This window comes from Marmota flaviventris, chromosome 14 (genome assembly GCF_047511675.1).
Source record: "Marmota flaviventris isolate mMarFla1 chromosome 14, mMarFla1.hap1, whole genome shotgun sequence".
NCBI classification, from domain to species: domain Eukaryota; kingdom Metazoa; phylum Chordata; class Mammalia; order Rodentia; family Sciuridae; genus Marmota; species Marmota flaviventris.
The window spans coordinates 33538399-33565619 of record NC_092511.1 but is presented as its reverse complement, the minus strand read 5'-3'; the positions used below and the strand labels follow the sequence as shown (position 1 = coordinate 33565619).

Here is a 27221-nt window from a genome sequence, read left to right as displayed (position 1 = left end):
GGGTTCAATCCCTGGTATCACCTCCCCCACCCCCGCCCCCCAAAAAAGTAAATAAAATAATAGACTTAAGTTGCAGAATTTCTTGGGAAAAAGAAACAAACTATAATCAGGTAATGCAACAGAAAAAAGACGTTTATATTCCCAATTAAATTTTCAAATAAAATGTTGCATAAAGCAAGACTCTCCCTACTTCACAACCCCCCTTACTTACCTTTACTCGGGACTGATTTTTTCACTGAGGCCACATGATCTTCAGAGATTGCAAGACGCCTCAAAACATCAGCGAGAGCTGCCTTTAGCACAGTGATTTCATCTTCTTGTTGTTGAACTCGTAATTCAAGAGCTGAGAGGCGATCTTGAACATCCGAAGTACTTGCAGCAGAAATACTATCATCTAAAAAATAAAATATTGAACATTTAAAAGATATTCTGCTTGAGAAAGAATCTCTTTCTTGTAAGAAAAACTATACCAAGGTAAGTTTGGCTTTTTTTGTTTGTTTGATAGTAGGAATTGAATCCAGGGACACTTTTAATGGTGAGCTACATTCTTAGTCCTTTTTATTTTGAGACAAGGACTTGCCAAGTTACTGAGAGTCTGCCTAAATTGCTATAGCTGGCCTTGAACTTGCAATCTCCTGTCTCAGCTTCCTGGGTTGCTGGGATCAGATGCATGCCACTGGGCCCAGCCCAAGGTAAATCTTTTTAAAAAGATGATAAAAATTAAAACAAGGACAACTCCAACATGTTTACACAGAATTACTATATAGATTAACATCTATAAAGATTTTCATAGTATTTTAACTAATTTAAAATAATAATAAAAGTTTTTAAATTTGTCAAATAATTAAAATGATGAAAATCTCCCCCAAGGTCAAGCCTCTTCCTCTTTTTATGTGGTACTGGGGATCAAAGCAGGGCCTCATGCATAAAAGGCAGGTACTCTACCACTGAGCTATAACCCTCACCCCAATTTTCCCCTATTTTTACACTATCCCCTTAGTTGGTTTTCTCACCAAAATGTTCTCTAAATGTGTCAAAATTTGAGTTAAGAAGGGGGGGTGACCTCCAATTCTATCATCATAACATTATGAAGCAGTAAACAATATTCATGTTGAAGATCATATATATCAACAAGCTTCCCAGACATATTTCCATGACAATCTGATACTGAAGGAAAGATGGGTTTTAAATTTCAACCACTCCATTCACAATATCTTCAAAAAAAATAAAATACTTGGGAATCAACCTAACAAAAGAGGTGAAAGACTTATACAATGAAAACTACAGAACCCTAAAGAGAGAAATAGAAGAAGATCTTAGAAGATGGAAAAATATACCCTGTTCATGGATAGGCAGAACTAACATCATCAAAATGGCGATATTACCAAAAGTTCTCTATAGGTTTAATGCAATGCCAATCAAAATCCCAACGGCATTTCTTGTAGAAATAGAGAAAGCAATCATGAAATTCATATGGAAAAATAAAAGACCCAGAATAGCAAAAACAATGCTAAGCAGGAAGTGTGAATCAGGTGGTATAGCGATACCAGACTTCAAACTATACTACAGAGCAATAGTAACAAAAACAGCATGGTACTGGTACCAAAACAGGCGGGTGGACCAATGGTACAGAATAGAGGACACAGAAACCAATCCACAAAACTACAACTACCTTATATTTGATAAAGGGGCTAAAAGCATGCAATGGAGGAAGGATAGCATCTTCAACAAATGGTGCTGGGAAAACTGGAAATCCATATGCAACAAAATGAAACTGAATCTCTTTCTCTCGCCATGCACAAAAGTTAATTCAAAATGGATCAAGGAGCTTGATATCAAATCAGAGACACGCCGTCTGATAGAAGAAAAAGTTGGCTACGATCTACATACTGTGGGGTCGGGCTCCAAATTCCTCAATAGGACACCCATAGCACAAAAGTTAATAACTAGAATCAACAAATGGGACTTACTCAAACTAAAAAGTTTTTTCTCAGCAAAAGATACAATAAGAGAGGTAAATAGAGAGCCTACATCCTGGGAACAAATCTTTACTCCTCACACTTCAGATAGAGCCCTAATATCCAGAGTATACAAAGAACTCAAAAAATTAGACAATAAGAGAACAAACAACCCAATCAACAAATGGGCCAAGGACCTGAACAGACACTTCTCAGAGGAGGACATACAGTCAATCAACAAGTACATGAAAAAATGCTCACCATCTCTAGCAGTCAGAGAAATGCAAATCAAAACCACCCTAAGATACCATCTCACTCCAGTTAGATTGGCAGCCATTATGAAGTCAAACAACAACAAGTGCTGGCGAGGATGTGGGGAAAAGGGTACACTTGTACATTGCTGGTGGGACTGCAAATTGGTGCAGCCAATTTGGAAAGCAGTATGGAGATTTCTTGGAAAGCTGGGAATGGAGCCACCATTTGACCCAGCTATTCCCCTTCTCGGTCTATTCCCTAAAGACCTAAAAAGAGCATGCTACAGGGACACTGCTACATCGATGTTCATAGCAGCACAATTCACAATAGCTAGACTGTGGAACCAACCTAGATGCCCTTCAACGGATGAATGGATAAAAAAAATGTGGCATTTATACACAATGGAGTATTACTCTGCATTAAAAAATGACAAAATCATAGAATTTACAGGGAAATGGATGGCATTAGAGCAGATTATGCTAAGTGAAGCTAGCCAATCCCTAAAAAACAAATGCCAAATGTCTTCTTTGATATAAGGAGAGTAACTAAGAACAGAGTAGGGTCGAAGAGCATGAGAAGAAGATTAACATTAAACAGGGATGAGAGGTGGGAGGGAAAGGGAGAGAGAAGGGAAAATGCATGGAAATGGAAGGAGACCCTCAGAGTTATACAAAAGTACATACAAGAGGAAGTGAGGGGAAGGGGAAAAATAATACAAGGGGGACAAACGAATGTCAGTAGAGGGGGCAGAGAGAGAAGAGGGGAGGGGAGGGGAGGGGAGGGGGGATAGTAGAGGATAGGAAAGGCAGCAGAATACAACAGACACGAGTATGGCAATATGTAAATCAATGGATGTGCAACTGATGTGATTCTGCAATCTGTATATGGGGTAAAAATGGGAGCTCATAACCCACTTGAATCAAATTGTGAAATATGATATACCAAGAACTATGTAATGTTTTGAACAGCCAACAATAAAAAATTAAAAAAAAAAATTTAATTCAGATGCCAAGTTCTGATTCTGTATTACAGTGACTTTGGCTCTCTGAGCCTCAATGTCTTCACCTTTAAATGGGATTGCTCTAATGAAGACATTTACATAGTACAAAAGGTATAATTTGAGAGCTTTGACTACATTCACTGTACAAGGCAGACAAAAATCTATGGCATGCTTAAGAAAAGAACGGGTAAGAACAATTCAGTCTCTCACCTTAGAATTTTTATATGTGATATCTTTCATTTCCATGGTAGTTAAGCTCAATTCTAGTTGATCCATACTGTTAGACCATGATCACTATTATTTCTTCCCAAAATGCTTTTCTATTTTCTGTCTAATAGGAAAAAAAGCAGACTTCCTCTTTTGTGAAGCAACATTTGGGGAGAATGGGGGTGTACAAGGGATTGAATCCAGGGTGCTTAACTACCAAGCCACATCCCAGCCCTTTTTAATATTTTATTTAGAGACAGGGTCTCGCTAAGTTGCTAAGTGCTGAGGCTGGCTTTGAACTTTTGATCCTCTTGCCTCAGCCTCCTAAGTTACAGCACTGCACCTGGCATGAGGCAACATTTTTTTTTCCTGGTTGTATATAAAGTATATTCACACCAATTTGTGTCTTCATTCATGTACTTTGGAGTTCATCACATTCCACCATCATTTCTAACCCCCTGCCCCCTCTCTTCCCCTCCAACCACTCTGTCCTATCTAGAGTTCATCTATTTCTCCCATGCTCCCTCTCCCTACCCCACTATGATTCAGTCTCCTTATTATCAGAGAAAACATATGGCATTTGGTTTTTGGGGATTGGCTAACTTTACTTAGCATTATCTTCTTCAGCTCCATCCATTTACCTGCAAATGCCATGGTTTTATTCTCTTTTATTGCTGAGTAACATTCTATTGTGTATATATGCCACATTTTTTTATTCATTCATCTACTGAAAGGCATCCAGGTTGGTTCCACAGTTTAGCCATTGTGAATTGTGCTATAGCAGCACAATTTTTAAGGTCCTATTTGGGTTGCCAACTTATGATGCCTCATACCCACTTCTACCACCCCATAAAAGAGGTTGAACAATATTAGATGGCCTTTTTAAGGTTATAATACTAAGTTTTAGTATCAATTCACTACTATCAATTTCAAATGGTTCAATCTAATATTACTAGTATTATTTTAGTATCAACTACTATCAATTTCAAATGGTTCAATCTAATATTACTGTAAGAGTAGTTATGAGATATTAAGACAAATGGAGACTTGCTAAATTTCCGAGAGAGAGAGAGAGGTGTAGCCCATTTTCCCTCTTGGTTCACTGAGAGGCTCACTGTAAGGATATAGCCCTAGGACTGCTGGTAGTAAAGAAACTTTTGACTACCCTGAATTCCAATTCTAGCCTCTGAAACCTTGGATCTATTTTCACAACCAGTCTAGTGGTCTGGCACAATGGCGCGTGCCTCTAATGCAAGCAACTCAGGAGGCTGAGGCAGGAGAATTGCAAGTTCAAAGTCAGTCTCAGCAACTTAGTGACAGCCTAAACAACTTAGTGAGACCCTATCTCAAAATAAAAAAAGGACTGAAGATGTGGCTTGGTGGTTAAGCATCGCCGGGTTCAATCCCTGGTACACAGAGACACACACAGACACAGAAAGAACCAGTCTAGTACTCTTCCCAGCTAATTATGTAATCTAACAAATTGACTCTTTGCAAGCTATCACTCTTGTAAAAGTCAAAGGTCCCGATCAAGTCAGTAATCTATGTGAATATGCCTAAACTGTTCTCCATTTATGAAAGATGAGCTGTAATTTAATAAATACATAATCTGCTTAATTCTTTTGGGAAGCAGGGCATGGTGGTACAGCCTGTAATGCCAGGAACTCAGACGGCTGAGGTAGGAAAATTGAAAGTTCGAGTTCAGCCTAGGCAACTTAGCAAGACCCTGCCTCAAAATAAAAAAGGCTGGGGATCTAGCTCCATAGTAGAGCACCCTTGGGTTCAATCCCCAGTACCCAACCCTGAAATCTTTTGGGAAGCCAGAAGAGCCTAGTGTTAAGATTATCAGACTATAAAGTTAAGGTTATAATACTAAGTTTTAGTATCAACTTAATGTTTATCTTTGGCAAGTCACTTAAGTTTTATGGACTCTGATTTTATTTTCTTTTTAATGACTAAGGTTTTTATTTTGTGAAACATGAAAGGTGATTCCACTTGTAAAAATCCTACCCCAACTTGATAGACACTGTGGAAGGACCCAAGGAAATTTTTCAAAGACTATAATAAGCCACAAAGTTAACTATTAAAAATGTCCTGTGTTTGTATCATATCTTTCATATTTATTACCTCATCCCCTTCCTACACAGTCTATATTTTATATTTGAGGAAACAGCTCAAGAAATTAAGTAACTTGCCGAAGGTCACCAAACCAGTCTTACGTAAGACTCAAACACAAGTCTCTTGACTCCCAATTTAAATGCCCTTTATTTTATTTCTTGCCATGTTCTAATAATAATCACAAGAAGATTAAGTAAATGTAACTTTTTAACAAAGTCATAGAAGGAGTTTAAACTACTGAATGATATCAACATATTTTTATTTTAAAAAGGTCATTTGGCTGTGTTGTGTAAGAGTGGACTGGTACAGACTAAGAATAAATGCAAGAAGTCCAGACAGGGGGCTGCTGCAATAACCCATACAAAAGGTGATAGTTTCCTCAGTTAGGGTGAACAAATATGGACAAATATGTCTGCTACCTCAATATAAGTATTATTAGAATACCTCCCTCTTTCACTCACAAGTTGTCTAGTTCAGATGACCAATTAAAGGATTATTTTCACTAAAGCAAAAGCAATAGAAGTTAAAAGGAGCATAGAAGTATGTCTCTGCAATTTCTGATAGCTCTAAATCTCTGTAATTCCTTCCTGTCTAAATCTCAGTTCTTAACATTTTCAGGGGCATGAATCTGAGAATCTGTAAAAGCTTTGATAAAATAGTACATTTTGGTGTTTCAATGAATAAATCTGCTTGCTTTTTACTGGCTATAACTGGTTTACCCACATTTAATCTCCTCATGCTAATTAATTCTTACTGCCATATAGGTAGGGTTCCATTAAGTTACTATTCCATAGTGATGTTCTTACTGCCCTGCTGATTACTGCCACAAAATCAGAAATGGCCTAAAGTCCACAGAATACTATGCAACAATAAAAAAGTAGGTATATAAGCTAAAATTCTAAAAGATCTGTAAGACAATTTAAGTGAAATAAGCAAACTGCAAAGCAATATATACTGAATGACTTACTAAAACGAACACACATGCACTGAAAACACCTCTAAAAAAATAAATAAATAAAGCAGGCATGCCTCTAAGCCCACCTACCACAAAGACAGAAGCAGGAGGATCACAAGTTCCTGTCTAGCCCGGGCAACTTAAACTTAACAAGATCTTGTCTCAGAAATTAAAAGGGCTATAGATGTAACTCAGTGGTAGGGGCATCCCTAGACTTAATACCCTATACCATAAAATGGGGGGAAAAGTAAACAACAATTAAAAAAAAAAACCCAAACCTTCATATTTATATAGATATGCAATACACACAGAAAAAGCACATATTTCAAACTAGTAATTGGGTTACCTCTGATTTGGAAGATAAGATTAGAAGGGTGAGAATAAAATGAAAATTTTGCCTTTCGGCTTAAGTAACTCTAAATTATTCGAATTCCACAATACAAGGGTATCATGTGTTAATTATGCACTTCATTTAAGTTAAAAAGCACTGCCTCTAAACCTTGAGTTCTTTTTTTTTTCACCTTTTCTTTTCTTTTTTTTTTTTAAGAGAGAGTGAGAGAGATAGATAGAGAGAGAGAATTCCAATATTTATTTTTTAGTTATCGGCAGACACAACATCTTTGTTTGTATGTGGTGCTGAGGATGGAACCTGGGCCGCACGCATGCCAGGCAAGCGCGCTACCGCTTGAGCCACATCCCCAGCCCTAAACCTTGAGTTCTTAAGACAACTTTTCACTAGGCACAGTGAAAAAAGAACAATATAATAAAACAATTAACTTAAACTTGCATTCAGAGATTACTAAAGCTAGAACAAAAACTATTTTGAAGTCCAACAATCTTCTTCATCATTTTATAGACAAGCAAGTACACCAAGCTCTTTAGAAATTAGGTAAATTTACCATGGTCAAACAGCAAATTGAGGTTAGAACTTCTGCTGATGACTCTGTTCCATTGCTCCCTTTTCATTTTGAAAATTCCTCTTCCAATCTTAACGTACCACACTCTCATTCACGATAAACGTTTTAGGAATACATCTGTACAGTAAATAGAATATATCCTTTTATACTATTTTTTTTGGGGGGGGGGGCACTAGGAATTGAACCTAGGGCTCTTTATCACTGAGCTATATCCACCGTCTTTTGTTTTTCAATTTGAGACAAGGCTTACTAAATTACTTAGAGCTTCACTGAGTTGCTGAGGCTGGTCTCAAGCTTGCGATCCTCCTGTGTCAACCTCAGAAGTCACTTGAGATTACAGGCATACAGCCTGCACTCACTTATATTCCTTTTTCTTAATGTAAGTATATTCATTCCCTTTCCTTACTTCATGGCAGTCCCTTGTTTTGTTTTGCTCCTTCTCAAAATAGTTTCTAGATTCAGGGTTAAAATACAAACAACAAATGAATTCTCAAGAAAGGTAAAACTAATGAGAAAAGAAAAGAGGAGGAAGAGGAGAACTATGAATCTCTTACTCATCAGTCTATTTACTGGCTTAAGTAAATTTATTTTATTAGAGGCATAAACAAATTTATATGTAACTTGTAAACTTTAATATTCAATATTATCATTTTAAAAATCCAATGACAGCCATTCATTAACTGAATCATAGTTAACCTGTTTTCTGAATGGTCAAGAAATGTGTTACCTTTACAGAGATAAATACACTACATTTTATTCTAAGTATCTAGAAGGTGACAATACAATATTGTACTAGAATTTTGAATTTTAAGTAACTCTTAATTTTAAGTAACACCTTTTGAATTTTAAGTAACTCTTTCTAAAATGGAATGCTATACTTGCTTTTTTCCTAATAGAGGCATACAATTATAACCATTTCTTGATGATTCAGTCTCCATTTAGACTATTAATTACTACGCTGCAAGTACTGTGATAAAATGATGCCCTAGAGGCTATTACATGTCTAATTAAATAAGTGAATAACTGAATAGTTTCTAGTCTTTCTTTATACCTTTTCTCCTTATCGCTTTGCAGTTAGAATTAACTTGCCCATTTATAACAATGCTCCCTTCCAATTTAATTTCCTATATTATGGAATATTTGGTAACTAACCTTTATATGAAGAGAAAAAAACTCTCTGAAAGGAGGACCTTTCTATTTAAAAATTACATATGCATGTATACATGCACATGTATATATACACTTAATTTTATGTGAATGTATACATGCATGTATATGTGAGCATGCGCGTGCACACACACACATTAATTAAGTAGAAATGTCCTTCCCTTACAAATGAGCTTACTGAAATCTTGAGAATTAACCAAGATTGTGCAGTTAGTAAGATGGAGAGCTGGGATCTAACCCAAGTCTGTCAGATCTAAAATTCAGTTCTTTTTCATGCCAGACTGCATATTACATATTTTGAATATACAAAGACACTCAACTTATTTGGGGCTCATTTTGCCATAGTGTAACAAGGACTCTGGTCTCCTGACCAAGTATGGTTATTTCATCTCTTTATTTTCACTGATAAAATAATTTATCATTTACTTTTTGGCTCTTGGATAGATTTCAGATTGATACTGCTATTCCATTATCTTTAGTTAAATGAGGCATTCAAACATACAGGATAGGGTTTCTGGTTATGATTAAGATTGAGAATCCTCATTCCACTTCTTTCCCTAACTGCAACAAAATATTCTGAAAAGAATGCATAAAACAATTACTTGAGATCTTGAAGAACAAATATTAAGACATATTGAAAAGGGAAATCAAATTTTGAAGAATGACCCATGAGGCAATGAGTTCCCTTGCTTATACATATAGCTTATAAACTTTGAGAATTGTGTACAAAAAAAGCTCCTGATAAAACCCTTTTTTTCTCTGATCACCTTTAACTTTCCCAACCACACAAGTCCCAGCTGTGAAACTGCAACACATGGCAGCAGTGGCATGCCATGGAAGCATGAGGGACTCCCGTGTGTGCGCTCTCTCTCACTGCTTTACCTTGAGTGGACAGCAACACAAGGAAGGGGGAAAATCCCAATTTTCTAGGAAGATCGCAAGGAAAGGGGGTCCATGAGAGCTTGACTGGACGGAGGAGATTACAGAGAGGAAGGAATTAGAGAAAGGGATCCTAGGCTCATCCTCCCAGCTACACAAACACAGAAATAACTGGTATCAACACAGTAAAGATTTTTGAGAATTATGGACCAGTGGCCAGGTCCCAGACTGGTCTATGCACAGTGCACATGAAAAGCTGACAAGAACAGACCTGGAAAAGTTTTTAAAAACAAAATGACATTGGATCTAGAGTGCATAGAACACAGGTCAGGAACTGTAGTCTGAACAGAGCTGAGTGACTAATGAAACAAAAATTATTAACATTTGTCAGCAGAATTTAATAGGACCCAAAGTCTCACAGTATAATATTCAAAATGTCCAAAAATAATCCAAAATTAACTGACATTCAAAAAACCAGGAACACCTTAAAAAAAAAAAAAAAACCACTCAAGGAAAAAAAAAAATCAACCAACATGAAATGACAGATATTGGCATTATCAGAGTCTTTTAAAACAATTATCATAACCACGTTACACAAAGGAAGGGGGAACATTCTTGAAATAAACGGACTAAAAGTCACAGAAAAGAAATAAAAATTATTAAAAAAAACTCAAGTGGAAGTTTTATTTTTTATTACTTAGAGAATACTTTATTAGTTTCTGTAATCAAACAATAAGACCTTACATATTTGATACAGTGTAACTCCTATACAAATTAAGTTTAACATTTTTAAACCAATATGGCTATTAATTTCTGTATAATGCTGACTCAAGATGATAAACTGAGATACTTTTTCCAAAGTTGAAACCACAACTAAAACTTCAAATTCAAATACATATATGCCATGACACACAACTAAGTCATTCAGGGTCACTCCAGGTGAAATTTGGGTTGGCACACAAAGACAGAGAAAATACCTTTTTCTTGGGGTTCTTCAGCATTGGCTCCTCTGCTCCAGCTCCCACAAGGGAGGCAGAAAAAAAAGAGAGGAGGAGGATGTTCTGAAGCCCCTTTTTATTGAGGGGAAGACACTGAAGAAAGTTTCACCCCAAAGAAGGGGGTCAGGTTTCAGGGGGTTGAGTCTAACTCCATGATGTCTTATGGTCAGCAGATTGACTGACATCTTGGAAGGCCACACCTATCACAGAGGATCATAGGCAGAGTGAGCAAAACGGACACATAACACCACCAGCCCAAACAGAGAGGCAAAGTCAGTCCAGTCCACTCATGTACTCATGCTCATAATTCACACACACACAGCCCATAGCTGGCTTGCCATACATATATATGTATGTGTATATATATAAATAAATACATATATAAATTCATACACACACATACATACATATATAAATAAAATGTGTGTGTCAGGGAAAGAAAGACCACAATAGCAAGATCTGGCCTCAAAATAAAAAGGACTGGGGTCAATGTAGCTCAGTGGTAAAGTGCCCCTGGGCTCAATTCCTATTACAAAAAGAAAGAAAAGACACCCCCCCACACACCAAAAAAACAAAACAAAAAAACCCTGCAAAGTTCTTTTTATAATTTAAAAAGATATTCTAGAGTAATATCATTAAAAACAGCTCTGAAAAAGCACTATCACTACTACATATCATAAAGCAGGTACAAGAGATTTTACATTCACAGAGTTATGATACAGTTATGATACAGTACTGTCCTTCCTACATCTATACTGCTATAGAATATAATTTAAAAGAAATTATTTGCAGGGCACACTGACATATGCTTGTAATCTAAGCAACTCAGGAGGCTGAGACAAGAGGATCTCAAGTTCAAGGCCAGCCCCAGCAATCTGGCAAGTCCCTAAACAACTTAGTGAGACCTTGTGTCAAAATAAAAAAAATTTAAAAGGCTGGGGATGTAGCGCTGTGGTAAAGCATCCCTGGATTCAATCTCCAGTACCAATAACAACAACAACAAAAGGGCATTATTTGAAACTTGATTCTACTTTTCCAGCACAGGGCCCAAAGGTTAGCATGACACAGCTGTATGTGTGAACTATGAGCATTAATACATAAGTGGAGAATATTTCTTTTTGTTTGTAGCACAGTTCTAAGTACTTATTCTCTTCATGAATATCAACTAAAAACCATTCTTTAAAAGCCAGGAAAAACAAAACCACCGCTGAATTCATACAAAAGTGACCAAATGGTCAAATGGAAATTTCAGAACTGAAAAATAGCCAATTTTTAAAAACTACAGAGGGGCTCAATAACAATGAGAGAGAAAAAGAAAAGAACAGTGACCTTAAAGATAGGCTGACAGAAATTATTCAATTTCAACACAGAGGGTAAAAAAAAGACACAACCTCAGGCCTAACATTTGTGTCACCTGAGACCCAGAAGGAGAAGAGAAAAAGATTGATATGTGATAAATAATGGCTCAATTTCCCAAATTGTTAAATTAAAATTTACAAATTCATTTCAATTTAGTATATATTGAAACCCCTATTTCTACCACAAATATAAAATCCAAGTACAGTAGATTAAAGAACTAAAGACAAACATACAAATTTAAAATTTTTACAAAAGTTATGTTCATATCCTACAAGTAGAGAAGTCCCTAATCAAGATACAACAGATTTACCGTTAAAAGACTGATTTGACTACTTTAGAAGTCAGAATACATGCACACTAAAAGACATGAAAGAAAGAAGGAGGGAGGGAAGAAAGAAATCCATGAACAGGGAAAAGATAGTTGTACCACATATATTTGATAAGGGTTAGAATCACAAATAAAGAATCCCTACAAATCAATTAAGACAAACAATCCTACAAAAAAATTAGTAAAAGCCTTGAATAAACACTTCATTGAAAAAGAAACATAAATGGCCAATAGATAAACGAAACGAAACGAAGCTCAAAGCACCTAATTAATAATTTTGGAAAGAAACACTACAACCATATAAAATTGGCAAAGGAAAAAAATTTAAGTCTGACAATATCATGAGCTCCCAAAGATATGGAGTAATGTGAACTCTCATACATTACTGGTAAGAGGTCTCTTGTTTCAATAACTTTAGAAAAAAAAAACCTTAATGCTATCTAGTAATATTAAACATGCAAACATCCTATGATCAAGCAATTCTATGCTCAGGTGTATACACATAACCCTACAGCAGGAACAAGGAGACTTATTCTGTAAAGGGAGAGGTAGTAAATATTTTAAGCCTTGAAGACCACACAATCTCTGTAGCAACTACTCAGATGTGCCTTTTTTACACAGAAACTGCTACAGATAGGTTAATAAAAGAATATGCTATGTTCCATTAAAACTTCACTTATTTAAAAGGTATCCTGTCAAGCATAGTTTCCCAATTTCAGCTCTTGAGAAACTCTAGCACATATTCTAAGAGACATGTTCAAGAATATTCAAGCAAAAAAAAAATTTTTTTAACTTTTAAAAAAGAAAAGAAGGAACATTCAAGTAGCATAATTCATCATAGAAACACTGAAAACAACGTAAATAAATATCCATCAACTGTGAAACAGGTAAAGGAGTTGTAATATAAATAATGAAGAGAATACTATAGAGGGCTAAAAACAAACTATGGCTACATACACCATCATGTATGAATCTCAGGACCATATTGAGTGTAAAAAATTCAGGTGAACTTTAATAAATAAAAGTAAATAATTTATTATTTAGAATAAAACTATAAATAAACAATAGAATTATACACAAAATTTTATGACAATACGTATTTCTCCCCACCCCATCCCTTTTCCTGCTACTGGGGATTGAATCAAAAAGCACTACACTACTTTTCTTTTTAAATTTTTAATTTTCAGAGAGGGTCTTGCTCAGCAACAATAGTTATTTCAGATAGTGTAGGGCAAGTGAAAAGATAGAAAGGTGTCCACAAATAATGGTATATCTATAATTCAAACAAAGATCACATTATACTTTTGAGGAGAGTAAAAGAGTTGTGTGATGTTTCTCTTATGCAAAGGTGGATGGGGAATGTGGTAACTAGATGGCATGAGTGATTAACACTGGTTTTTAAGAACAACAGAATCATTTTTGCAAATTATATTCCAAAACAGACAAAAATCAAGTTGTACTTCCAAGGAATCCTAGGATTTTGTGACACAGAATCAACTAAACCAAATGGTCTTTAGGATACTTTTGTCTAGTAATATGAACCTAAGGTTAGTTGTTACTATGAAGAAAAACAAACAATAGTTCTTCATTTCAAAAAGATACATGAGATAAAACATCATTCTAAGAACAAATATTAAAAATTGTTTAAATGGTCTGATCTGTTCTCCCTAAAGTACTAGTTGAGACACTGGGCAGTTGTTATTGGATAGAATGGTAACAGGCGATTAGATTAGAATATTAGAGAAGTTGTATAAATGAAAAAACATGAGAAACCAGTAACAATAAAATGCACTGTTCATAATTTTAAAACTGGTACTGGCCTTCCCATAAAAAGGCAAGTGATCAAGTAAATGGTTACACTATGGAATACTAATATTTTTTAAAACACTACTCTTAAAAATGGGCTGGGGTTGTAGCTCAGTGGTGGAGTGCTTGCTTAGGACGGGTGAGGCCCTGGGTTCGATCTTCAGCACCACATAAAAACAAATAAACAACAAACAAATAAATAAAATAAAGGTTAAATTCTTGTAAGAAAAAAAAGGATGGCATATATTTATAATTATAAACAAGTAAGTTTAGCAGGAATGACAACATACTATGGAGAAAAAAGTTGCAGGACAACATTTATACTCCAGTGTTATCTGAGCAGAACTAGACAAACACACATACACAAATACATTGAAAGATTGGGAGCAAGCCTCTTGAGAATTTTCTATCAAAAAAGTCTTTATAAACAAATTTTTTTTCAAGTAAAAAAGCAACAAAGCAAAAATTAGGCTACAATATAAATCTATTTAATATACCTAAGTTTTTAATGCATGTTTGGTCAATTTAGAGATTTTTATGCATAGTGAATGAGAACATTTCTGTAAAAATATTATTATTAGGATAATAAAAAAGAATATTCTCAGGCTAATGAAAGGCACAAAAATTTAAAGATTGTTTCTCCCAAAAGAAAAAAGAAAAAAAGCCTACAACTGATTTGTCACATTAGTGAATTCAAGAAGGCATTTAGCAACTTAAACTTGTTATTGCTTTGTTATTGACTGAAATCAATCATCTTCAAATACTGCTGAGAAGATAGAAATATCAAAGAACTATATTAAAAAGTCAATGCACGGTGTATACTACAACTGCTAACATTTATTTATGGAAACAAACTGTAAGAAAATGTATTTATAAACTATAAACAATAGAACATATGGAAATAAATTTATACAGGAATTAATGACTTCTATTCATCTTGATAAACTACTTTCAAAGTAAAAATTTCTCTCAAAAGAGCTTTTACTAAATAAGGTATTTCTACTGTTGAAGCATTTTTCTTTAGTAAACAACAGTATGAATTATCTCCAGCTAGTAATATGATTATATGAAAATAAGACTAATTTCTGGCTTCAACAAAAACACAAATACTGTTGTAGACTCTTTATTTTTCTTTGTAAGGTATTCTTACTAAAAATTCATCTAGCATAAACTAGAAGAAAAATTGTTAAATAACAGAAAACAAACCAAAAAATCATATTGCTACTATTATTTTGAGCCATGACAACTAGGTCTTAAAAAAAAAAAAGAATTTACTTCATTTTGTCACCAGAATTCATTCATAATTAAAATGGTCTTTTTTCAAAGCCTCATTTTATCACAGAACTTAAAGAGTTATTCTGTAATTCTGTTTTTGATAAAGTTCTTTGGGTTAAACTTCACAGAAGCACAAATTGCCAATTCTGATTTACTATTTTTTAAGAGAAGTGCTTCTATATGACTTTCCATTATAAGTTAGTAGAGTAATTTTTCCTTTTAAGAATAGTATATAACAACCATCTTTCTGGAGGGGACAGAGTAAGTTGAGCAAAGTTCACTCTGCCCTCTTAATAGGTATGTAATTGTTTATAAAGTGAGTATTGTTTTAAGTACTCTATAAAAGAGTACAGGCAAATATTTATGCCATTACTGGCACTTAAAGGGGCAGAGGGAAGAAAGTGCTCTAGATTAGATTTTTGGGGGCGGGGGGTGGTGGGGAGGAGGACTGACCCAGGGGCAATTTACCACTGAGCTAAGTCCCCAGCCATTTCTGTTTTTTATTTTGAGGCAGGGTCTTGCTAAGTTGCTTAAGGCTTTGCTAAGGTACTGAGACTGGCCTTTCACCTTGTGATCCTCCTGCCTTAGCCTCCCCAGTCACTGGAATTATAGGCATGTACCATGGTCCCCGCACAGCTTCATTAGACTTGTTTTGTCATGAGTGGTAAAGTTTGTGAGGAGATCTGGAAAGAAGAGAAACATTACCAGTGCAGAAGTTGGTAAATGTGCAGGAACCACACACTGAAGCAAGACAAGGCAAACTGCCTTCCATTTTGGCCACCTATGTTATAAGCAATATAAACCAGTTCTGTTTCCTCCTGCTGCCTTCCCAGATAGTTTCAAAGGAAATCCCAACTCTCTAAATCTCACAACATACTTTACATTCTGAGGAAATCCTCTAAGTCCAGATGGCCTACCACAAAGCACTTCTTTGTTGGCACAAATAAAACTTCTTAAAACAGTGCTTCTCCTGTCCCTTTGGTCTCAAAAGAAAAGTTTAAAAGTTTTCTATTTCTTAAAAAAAAAAAAAAAATGATGGAGAGGGAGCAAACAGAGTACACAGGCAGAAGGTAGGACACAAACAAAAAACTTGGGTTGCTTTGGGAATGGATAAATCCCAGGTGGCAGAAACACATAATTTAATGAACTACAAGAATATTCACCACAATAATTTCATTGTCCTTGGGGTACTACACTTTTCTGATCTTTTTAACCAGTTAACAGTAAAGTACCATTGCTTCAAATACAAAACTCAAATTTTTTCTTCTGAAACTGCAACACAAAACAATTTCTATAAATAACAGAGTTTAAAGTCCCCAAAGTGAATATGTTTTTTTAAGTAAGAAATACAATGTGTGTGGAACTAGAAAGTCATAGTTCCTTTTTTTCTTTTGCACTTATTTTATTTATTTAGGTATCAGGGATTGAACCCAGGTGTGCTTAACCACTGAGCCACAGCCACAGCCACAGCCATTTTTGTTTTTTATTTTGAGACAGGTTCTCACTAAGTTGCTTACGGCCTTGCTAAATTACTGAGGCTGGCTTTGAACTTGCAATCCTCACACCTAAGCTTAAAGCTGCTGGGATTACAGCTGTATGCCATTGTGCTCTGACTTTTAGCTTTTGCTTTTATTTAAATTAAAATAAAATCTCATGATCTTTAAAGAAACTAAAAAATGATAACATTCGTCTTTAAAACCTAAATATTAAGACCATGATTGATTTATTATAATCATTTCACTAAAGAATATAATTAATAATGAAAGTCATATTTCTTAAAACTACTTTTCCAAATTATTTTAAAACATGACAACTGCAGTAGTATCAAGTAGCCTATAATAATAAACAATTCATAAATGGTTAGATATTCTGGTTTTAAACCATCGACCCAAGATTACAAACAATGTCAATGTATGGGGGAATTCAAATTATAAATATTTTTCAGTCTGTTTTACAAAACCATGTAAAGCTAGATGACAATAAATGAATGCAACATGTATTTATTCTTTTGTAGCCACTTCGAAAGTTAAAGAACAAATTTATAGAAATGTGTCAAAACAAAGCTATCAGATTTATTACTTCAATTTGTTGTTTTTAAGGTTTATATTTATACTTAAGAAAAACAAATCTAAGCCAACCAAAAGTAAACAAAAACAACGGATGCAACTTAATCAAATTGAATATAAAGAGCTGTGATCATAATGGTAGTGGTGGTGCACACCTGTAATCCCCACAACTCTGGAGGCTGGGGCAGGAATATCACAACTTTGAGGTCAGCCTAGGGTTTTGCAAGACCCTGTCTCAAAATTTTTAAAAAAGGAAGGGGGCGTTGCCTAGAGGTGTAGCTCATTGATAGAGAATCCCAGTGTTCAATCCAAAAAGTAATAGGTAAACAGATGAAAGAGAAATGGAGCAAAACAGTTCAGATTAATATTTTCAATAAGTTTTATGGAAAAATGGGAGTCATCAAAAGAGTGTTTTCACAAGTGAGACTAAGAAAGTACTCTTCTTTTAAGTAATACCTGACATAGATTCATCAAAGTATAGGAGTTACTTAAAAGATTAACAGAAGTTAAGTGGGCTATGCTTGAAATATTACAGACTAGGAAGAATTTAAACTCTTGCTATTGACTGGTGAGAACCTAAGAAGAATGCGTGTTAACACTTCAATCATCATATTTAAAACTACAGTTTCGTAATTCAGGTGTCCGCTACTCTTCTATAAACTAAACTGGCCCAATTACATGATTACTTACAGCATCCTAAGGTTATAAGAGCAGTTAACAAGTTTTGTAATAGTTCTTTCTACTCGGTACATAACAAAAAGACTTTTCTTACAAATCATGATACATTGGTGTTTTTCTCTACCACCTCCCATGTGTATAGAATACTACTAATTTGTAGATTATAATTTGGGCATTTCTTTCTTCTCAAATCAAAATCTGGTTTCAGACCAGAAAGTGTGTTTCCTAGTCTCAGCTTAGTTTCTACGCTTGAGAATCATCCTCTCTACTATTAAAATCAAATATCTCGTAGGGTGCAGTGGCACATGCTCATAATCCCAGTGGTTTAGGAGACTGAAGAAGAAAGACAGCAGATTCAAAGCCAGTCTCAGAACCTTGGTGAGGCCCTAAGCAATTTAGCAAGACCACGCCTCAAAATAAAAAATAAGGGACTGGGATTGTGGTTTAGTGGCAGAGTGCTAGCCTAATATGATGGAAATGGAATTAGGGTAAGAAATGTGCTAAACAGGGTTGATGGTGGTGAGGTTTTTGGAAAAGTTGTATATTTACAAGGTTTAGGGATGGAACCAAGATACAGTGATTGTACTAACATGAAAGGGCATACAACAGAGGTTTAGTGTAAGAAAAAACGTGAAGGGCTAAAATAGAAGACCAACAATGAGCCTTGGGGGGGAAAAACACTTTTATGTAAGAATGAAGGAAAGATGATGAAAGCAGGCACAGATGCAGTCAGTCTTCCATATCTGTAGGTTCTATGTCTTTGGATTCAAAGCAGACTGAAAATACTCAAGGACAAAACATTTGTATCTATACTAAACATATTCAAATTTTTTGTAGTAATTATTCCCTAAATGATAAAGTAAAACACCTATTACACTGCATTTACACTGTATTAAATATCCTAACTAATTTAGAGATGATTTAAAGTATATAGGAGAAAGTGAATAGATCATATGCAAATACTACACCATTTTACAAAAAGGACTTGAGCATATGAAGATTTTGATATCCTTGGGGGTTCCCATAACCAATCCTCCACATTTACTGAAGGATGAATGTATTTGTTTTCTACCTAAATTTTTATCTGTGAAGCAGGAGACAAGGTCACCTGCTAAGAGCTGGTTAAAGAGCTTAAGCTGAGTGATAAGTATGAAGCTGTCTATACCATCAGACTTATAATATTGCAAGACAGTTTAATTTGCTTCTAATAAAGTTATATTTATATTTAAAATTATATTTTATAATTTTATTTAAAATTCTTAGTTTATAAATCTCTCTAATCTTTTTTTTTAACTTTCCTATACACCTGGGAAAGTACCACACGGAGCAGAAGTCTGAATTTTGTGGTGGTATTTTAGAATCAGCAGCAAAGGCAGGCTAAAATAAGAGATGAGAAAGAAACCCACACTACCTTGATGATGATGCACAGGACTGGGAGCTGCTTTACAAGAACAGAACTGCCTGCATTGGAAGTTCAATAAAGCTGGGGTGGGGGTCCTTGATAAAGCAATTTTAGCCAATAATTATATGAAATAAAATAGGTAACTCCCTCCTACTTCCCTCCTCACTACCATGAGTATTTCTTCCTTTTTCAACTTCTTCTTTCTCTGAATATTCCCCTTTTTTTCACTTGTACCTACATTTTGAGGCAAGCAGGCAGGTAGGCAGCCTGTTTCCTGACCATCCTTTCCCCCCTTTTCTCCAGGTCTGCCAGAATGATAAAAATGAAGTATATTTTTGTTTATTGCTGTCAGTTTTAGATATATAGCCCAATCAAAAGAGGGGGTATTTTAGTACTACTGGGCCTCAACCTAGAACTTTACATATTAATTTGTTTCACTATTTTTCCTTTTCTTATTTTTATAAGTAAATGAGCTAAAATGCTCATATTACTCAATGAAGAAAAGCATATACTTCATTCCCCTTCCTACCTTCTCTGAAAAACTTATTACTCTTTACCTGTATTTCTCCCTAAATTTTCATTTTCATTCAGTCCTACCTATCAGTGAATGAGAGGTCTTTGGTAACAACAAAAACAAACAAGACAGAACAAAACAAAACAAAAGTATCTGTCTTGCTTTAAGAAAAACACTGTATTATGTAAATTCTCATTAACAAAAGTGTTCCTTTTGCATATGTAATATGCATATGTAATTAAAAGCACTGTGCTTCAGCAAAACCCTAAGAAAGTCTTCTTTCTTTCCTTCTCTTTCTATTCCTTTCCGAAATTTCCTACCTCCTTACTTAATGCCTTCCTTTCTAGTACCGGAGACTGAAGCCATGGACACTCTACCACTGAGCTACACCCCACAGTCCTTTTTATTTTTTATTTTGAAACCGGGCTCAATAAATTGCTGAGGCTGGCCACAAACATGTGATGCTCCAGTCTCAGCCTCTAGAATCATTGAGATCACACATATGCACCACCATGCCTGGCCCTGGGCAAGTTTCTTAATTTCTGGATGTCCCAGTTTCTCGACCTAATGAGGCTAAGAGTACCTAACATTTAAAGTTATTGAAAATTAAAGTAGGTAAACCACTAAAGAGCATGTAAAAATGCAGAGTAAAACCATGTAAATGTTAGTAATTACTAAAAATTTATCATTAAGACCGCCAAATAAAAACCAATTAAACACATTAAAATCATCTTTTTTAAAATATTTATTTATTTATTTATTTATGTATCTTTAATTTTAGGTGGATACATTAGTTTGTTTTTATGTGGTGCCAAGGATCGAACCCAGTGCCTCATGCATGCTAGGCGAGCACTCTACCACTGAGCCACCTCCCCTAAAATCACCTTAATTCAAGATAAATAAATTCTGCAGGGTCAGGCAACCTAATTATTCTAATATTTACCAAAACTTAGTTTCTGAAACATCAGCAGAAAGACATGCTTCATTATTTTACTAATTATTTATTCACTAAATTCCATTTTAGAACCAAAAAATTAAAAATGCACTAAACTGTGAATTAGCAGGGCAGATTCAAACAACAAAGATATATTATTTCATAATCATTTTTAACATTTGGTAAACTTATAATTATATGTCACTGCATTGTGAGGGTTTGGTTAAATAGTTTCCAACCCTAGAAGCAGACACCAGTGGAGAAAATGTAAACAAATAAATGCAATAAGCATAAGAGAAGAGTTGCCCTTTAGAACATGTACAGAAAATAGTGGGATCTATTTTAAAAAAAAAAAAAGGACCAATTTTAAGCCAGAGTGGTGCACACCTGTAATCTTGGCTACTGGTGAGCCTGAGGTAGAAGGATCAAAAATTCAAGGTCATCTTGGGAAATGTATTGAGACCTCTCAAAACAAATAAAAAGGCCGGGGATATACCTCAGTGGCTCTAGGTTAATCCTCAATATAGGGAGGGGGACACAAATTTTAACAGGAGAGGAAAATATATAAGTCTGGATTTTGGAACAAGTTATTTTGTTAAAAGGAAAATACTGATGAGAAAAAAATTTTAAGTGATCCCATTTGGAAAGCTTATTATGTAGCCCATAAAACGCCAGACAAAATATAGCTTCTAAATTACAAATAACATGAAAACTATATCCCAAATGATATGACTGAAGATATTAACATTGTATTTTAAATAAAAAATCTAAGTACATCTTTGGCCTACTAAAAAAAAGAGGGGGGGTACAAAGTGAGGAAGAGACCCAGAAGAAATGAAGAAACCAACCACAAACTCAATCAATAAAATAAGAGTATACATATTACAATAGGCAACACACTGCTGAGTTCTTGGATGATGAGCAAGTTTAGGGTCTTTGCAGGGGTGAAGTAGTAAGAAGAATGGCCTGAACAGGCCCTTTTTTTTTTTAGGGGGGGGGGGTTAGGTGGAGGGGTAGTACCAGGGATTGAATCAAGGGGTACTTAACCACTAAGCCACATCCCCACCCCTTTTTAATTTTGAGACAGGGTCTAATTTGCTTATAGCTTTGCTAAATTACGGAGGCTAGCTTTGAACTTGTGATCCTCCTGCTTCAGTCTCCTGAGCTGCTGGAACTGGAATTACAGGTACGTGCTACCACATCCAGCTCCAATTAATTTTGAAAGCAGGCAGAATATACTAATTCTTTAAATAAAAATAAATATGGGAAAGGACAGTTTTGTTTGTTTGTATTTTGGTACCGGGGACTGAACCCAGCCAGGGATGTTTTACCACTGAGATCCATCCCCAGTCCTTTTTATTTTTTATTTTGAGACAGGGTCTTATTAAGTTGCTGAGGTTTTACTAGACTGCTGGCCCCAAACCTGTGATCCTTCTGTTCAGCCTCCTGAAATGCTAGGATCATAGGCATATACCACTGTGCCTGGCTTTCCCCAACCCCATTTCTGGAACTGGGAACTGAACCTTGGGGTGCTTTACCAGAGTTACATTTCCAGTCCTTTTTATTTTCAGACAGGGTCTAACTTGCTCTGGGTTGCTTTATTGAATTTCATAAGTTCATGGAATACTGATAACAGAACCAAAATCTGTAGTTTTAAAAGAAGCAAATAGCTTTTTAATTTTCCTTTATTCTTTCATTTAAAGTTAATAAAAAGTTTTGACAAAAATTTTATATATGCTATACAGCATGACACTTTCATACATGTACACATTGTGGGATAGCTAAATCAGGCTACACATTTCTGATAAGAACATTTAAAACCTATGTTAGCAAGTCTCACATATACAATATACTGCTATTAACTATAGAAACCATCGTGTACAACATATATCCTGAAATTATTCCTCCTAACTGAAATCTTGAATCCTTTGAGCTGCATTCCCCAATCATCACCTCCAGAGCCCCACCTCCAAGCCCCTGGTAACCATTTTACTGTCTGTACAACATAACTTAAGATTCCACATATTAAATGAGATCCTGTAATATTCATCTTCATGCATCTGGTTTCATTCACTTAATAACATCCTCCAAGTTATACATGTTGTTGCAAATGACAGCATTTTTTTTAAAGGCAAGTAGTCTTCTACCACAAACATGCATAGGTAGATAAAAAGATATAACTATATATCTACAGATATCACACTTTCTTTATCCATTCATCTTTTGATGCACACTTAGGTTGATGCCATTTCTGGCTATTATGAATAATGCTTAAACAATCTCTCTTTGACTTACTGAATTCATATTCTCTGGATATATAACTCGGGGATTATTAGATTGCTTTCTGTAATGACTGTAAAAATTGTATTTTTATAGAAATGGACCCACTGCAGGTCAGGGGTTATATCTGAGAATTATGTGAGTATGTGCATCTTTACTTCAGAATTTAAGTGGATCTGAACAAAACATTGGCAAGAATTATCTTTCTAGAGCACAGCCAATGCAAGACCAAATTTAAAAAAACAAAACAAAACTGTCTTTCTAATCCACTTACAAATGTGCCTTAGAATAACTGTGTGGTGGAACAGAGATCCAATACATGTCTATATCATAAAGGTAAAATTAACATATAATTGCACAACTGAGCTCATTTACCATTTATATTAGATAGTGTTCAGGTTTAGATCTGGATCGTGAGGGTTCTAAATTCATCAGTGAATTAATCCATTGGTGGATTAATAAACTATGACCTTAGTAGGTTGTGGTGCAAATTTCAGGAAGCTTAGTTGAAGGAAGCAGGTCACTGGGCGTGTATCCAGGAAGGCAAGATTTATTACTAAATTTGAAGGTACTCTTATGCTGCAACACAGCAATCCTACTCTCAAAGATGGGCATGGGATGTGAATAGACATTTCCTCCAAAGAAGATATACAAATTGCTAATAAACATAGGAAAAGAAATGGAGAAATTGGAACCCTCCCATATTGTTGATGTGGATGTGAAACTGTGTATGTAGCTGTTGTATAAAACAGCTGGCAGTTCCTCAAAAAATTGAACACAGGCTTATCATATGATGCAGCAAATCTACTTCTAGATATATAATCGAAAGAAAGGAAGGAAGGAAGGAAGGAAGAAAGAGAGAGGGAGGGAGGGAGGGAGGGAGGGACTCAAACATACTTGTATAAGCCAATGTTCATAGCAGCATTGTACACAATATAAACACCGCTTCTGAGAAAAAACATAAGACTACTCAGAGATCTACAAAAGGATAGACTTCTATATCTTTATAAAACTTTTAGTAAAGTTTCCACAGTAAATTGTATTTTTTTGTAGTTGTAGATGGATTCTACATATTAAGATGATTTTATTTGTTTATTTTTATGTTGTACTGAGGATTGAACCCAGTGGCTCATACATGCTAGGCAAGCGCTCTGCCGCTGAGCTACAATCCCAGCCCAGTAAATCATATTTTTGAAATCATAATAGATCTATGGTAGGACATCAAAGTGATGTAAAAGATGGTTCTTACTCTGAGGAACCTTTTAACAATGCAAAAATCTTAAAGAAAGCATTAGCCAACCAAATGAAGTAATATGTCTAAAAAAGGTAACAAGTAACTTTTGATTAAGTTTAATTTATTACAACCAATGAAATCATTATATTAACAATAAATAAAATCATATTCACTTCAAGAGAAAGGACAAGCATCTAATATAATTTAACATCTATTCATAACAATAACCTTAAATAGCATAAGAGGAAAGAACATTCTTTATTTGAGGTAGGCATTATAGCAGATCATATTTTCTGTATTTCTCTAGCCAGAAACACACATCCAAAAACATAAAACATGTATGGGTGCCATTTCATATGCTGGTCTTACAATGCAACCGGCAGATACTCCTTTTACCAAAAAGTTGGGTCTATATTTCCTCCATTTCTATCTGGGCAGGGGGCTTGTGACTGTTGCAGACAAGAATATGAGAAAAAGTAATGCTTATATATGTGACTTCTGAGACTAGGTTATAAAAAGGATACAGCTTCTGTTAGGCTCTCTCTCTGAGACTGCTTGTTCTAAGGGAAACCAGTCACCATGCTGTAAGGAAGCCAACTCAGGAAGACTATACGGATGGACTCTGGTGGAGAAGAAGTTAAGAACCCCCACCAGGAGCCAGCATCAACAAGTAGACAGAGGAGTAAAAGAGCCTTCAGATGATTCCTTCCCATTGCCTGTCATCTTTCAGCCAAGGCCTCTGACAACACACAACACAGTCAAACCCTCCATGGTGTACAATATCTTAATCCCTAATTCACAGAATCCACGATCCATGATCACCATATATGGCTTCTTTATACCACTAAGTTTTAGAGTAATTTGTTATGCAACCATAATAACTGGAACAGGTACATACCAACATTAATGAAAAACTACAACAAATATCAAGTTGAAAGCTTTATGAGATACAGAAACAAAGAGGTTTACTCTTGTTAGAGTCTGTAAACAAGTCAAAATAACACCTGGCATTTTGCCAGGGGAATGTTAAAGTTCGTAAACAAGTCTGGATGGTGCCTGGCAAAATGCCAGAGGGAGTGGTTTGAAAAGTAACAAAAGCTAGCCATTAAGTGTGGAGATTCCTTATTGGTTGACTGATGTATCTAGTTTATGCTAATTAGATAAGCTGTGTGGAATGTATAAATACTGCTCCTGTCCTACAATAAACGGCTCCTACTCCTGCTGTATCAACGTACACAAGTTGTTCGTCACCCCCCGGTTATTTTGCTGCAGCCGGACTCCGGCATACTCTCACTTCTATTTTATACTAGCAGTCATACTCAGTTCAGTAACACCTGAGAAGTTTAGAAAAACTTAAGAATTAGGGGGAAGGTGGGAGTTCATAACCCACTTGAATCAAAGTGTGGAATATGATATGTCAAGAAATTTGTAATGTTTTGAACAACCCACAATAAAAAATTAAAAAAAAAAAAAGAATTAGGGGGGAAAAAAACCTGTCATTATTCACAGACAATGTAATTATTTATATAAAAATTCCCCAAATGTAAAGAATTTATTAGAATTAACAAGTGGGTTTAAAGTTTGATGGCTACAGATCAATTACAAAAATCAATTAATATTTCCATGTACTACTTACAAAATAATACACCTAAGAATAAAAATAATAAAGATGCTAAAAACCTCTATGAGTAAAACTATAAAATACTATTGGGAGAAATTAAAGACAAATAATTAGAGAAATACACAAAGCTCATGAATTGAAAACTTAATGAAAGATGCCCCTTTTACCCAAACTCATCTGGACATTTAATATAAAATGGGGGGAAAAAATCAGTGTGTTTGTGTACATGTACATGTGCATGCACACATGCATGAAATTTGGTAAGATGATTCAGAAATTTACACAGAAAAGCAAATAGTCAAAAGTAACTAAAATCTTAAAGAAATGGGAAAAGATAGAAGTACTTGCTTTACCAAATATCAAGACTTATTATGAAACCAGTTATTTAGGTAAGGATATACAAAGGAATACAAAAGAATTAAAAAATAAACAGACATCTACACATCAAAAGTGACACTTTAGCATGTTTAGCATGTACAGGAGTTCTAGCCTTAACACCAAAACCAAAACAAAAGTGGTACTTTAGACATCTTTGGGGAAAGAGAGTCATGTCAATAAATAATGTTGGGTACAGTGGATTTTTGTACGGGAGAAAAATTAAATTTGATTCTCACTGCATGTAAAAAAATCAATTGCTGGTGGACTGTAGCTATAAATGTGAATGACAAAACAATAAAACTTTTAGAACTTACTTAAACAAGACATGAAAATAACTACTAGGATGAGGTTGTGGCTCAGCAGTAGAGCACTTGCCTAGCACGTGCAAGGCTCTGGGTGTGATCCTCAGCACCACATAAAAATAAATAAATAAAATAAAGGTTTGTGTCCAACTACAACTAAAAAATAAATATTTTTTTTAAAAAGAAAGAAAATAATTACTGATAAAGGTAAGACTGACAGCTGGGTCAATCTTTTGTTTTTCTTTTTCTTTTATAATATTTCTTTTAGTTGTAGATGAACACAATACCTTTATTTTGTTTATTTATTTTTATTTGGTGAGGATGGAACCCAGGGCCTCACAAGTGCAAGGCAAGTGCTCTACCACTGAGCCTGAGCCCCAGCCCCTGGGGCAATCTTAATACTGAGAATGTCTATTCATAAAAAGGTACCATTAGGAGAGTAAAAAAGGCAAGCCAGAGTAGGGTAAAGTAATTGGGACATATAACTGACAAAGGCTCATTTCCTAATATGCAAAGAATACCCCAAATTGAGCAGATCATGGTGGTGCACCCTGTAATCCCAGCTACTCGGAAGACTGAAGCAGGAAGAT

At 35.2% G+C, this 27221-nt stretch overlaps 1 protein-coding gene across 4 annotated transcripts in view; it reads right to left on the bottom strand.

Annotated features, from left to right (window-relative positions):
* The window catches only part of Eml4 (EMAP like 4), a 140444-nt gene that overhangs the window by 75037 nt on the left and 38186 nt on the right, over positions 1-27221 (bottom strand). For all 4 annotated transcript variants that reach the window (XM_027934319.2, XM_027934318.2, XM_071601524.1 and 1 more), the window contains exon 2: positions 212-394. In XM_027934319.2, coding sequence (XP_027790120.2) covers positions 212-394 — 183 coding nt within the window. The remainder of the gene's footprint in view (positions 1-211; positions 395-27221) is intronic.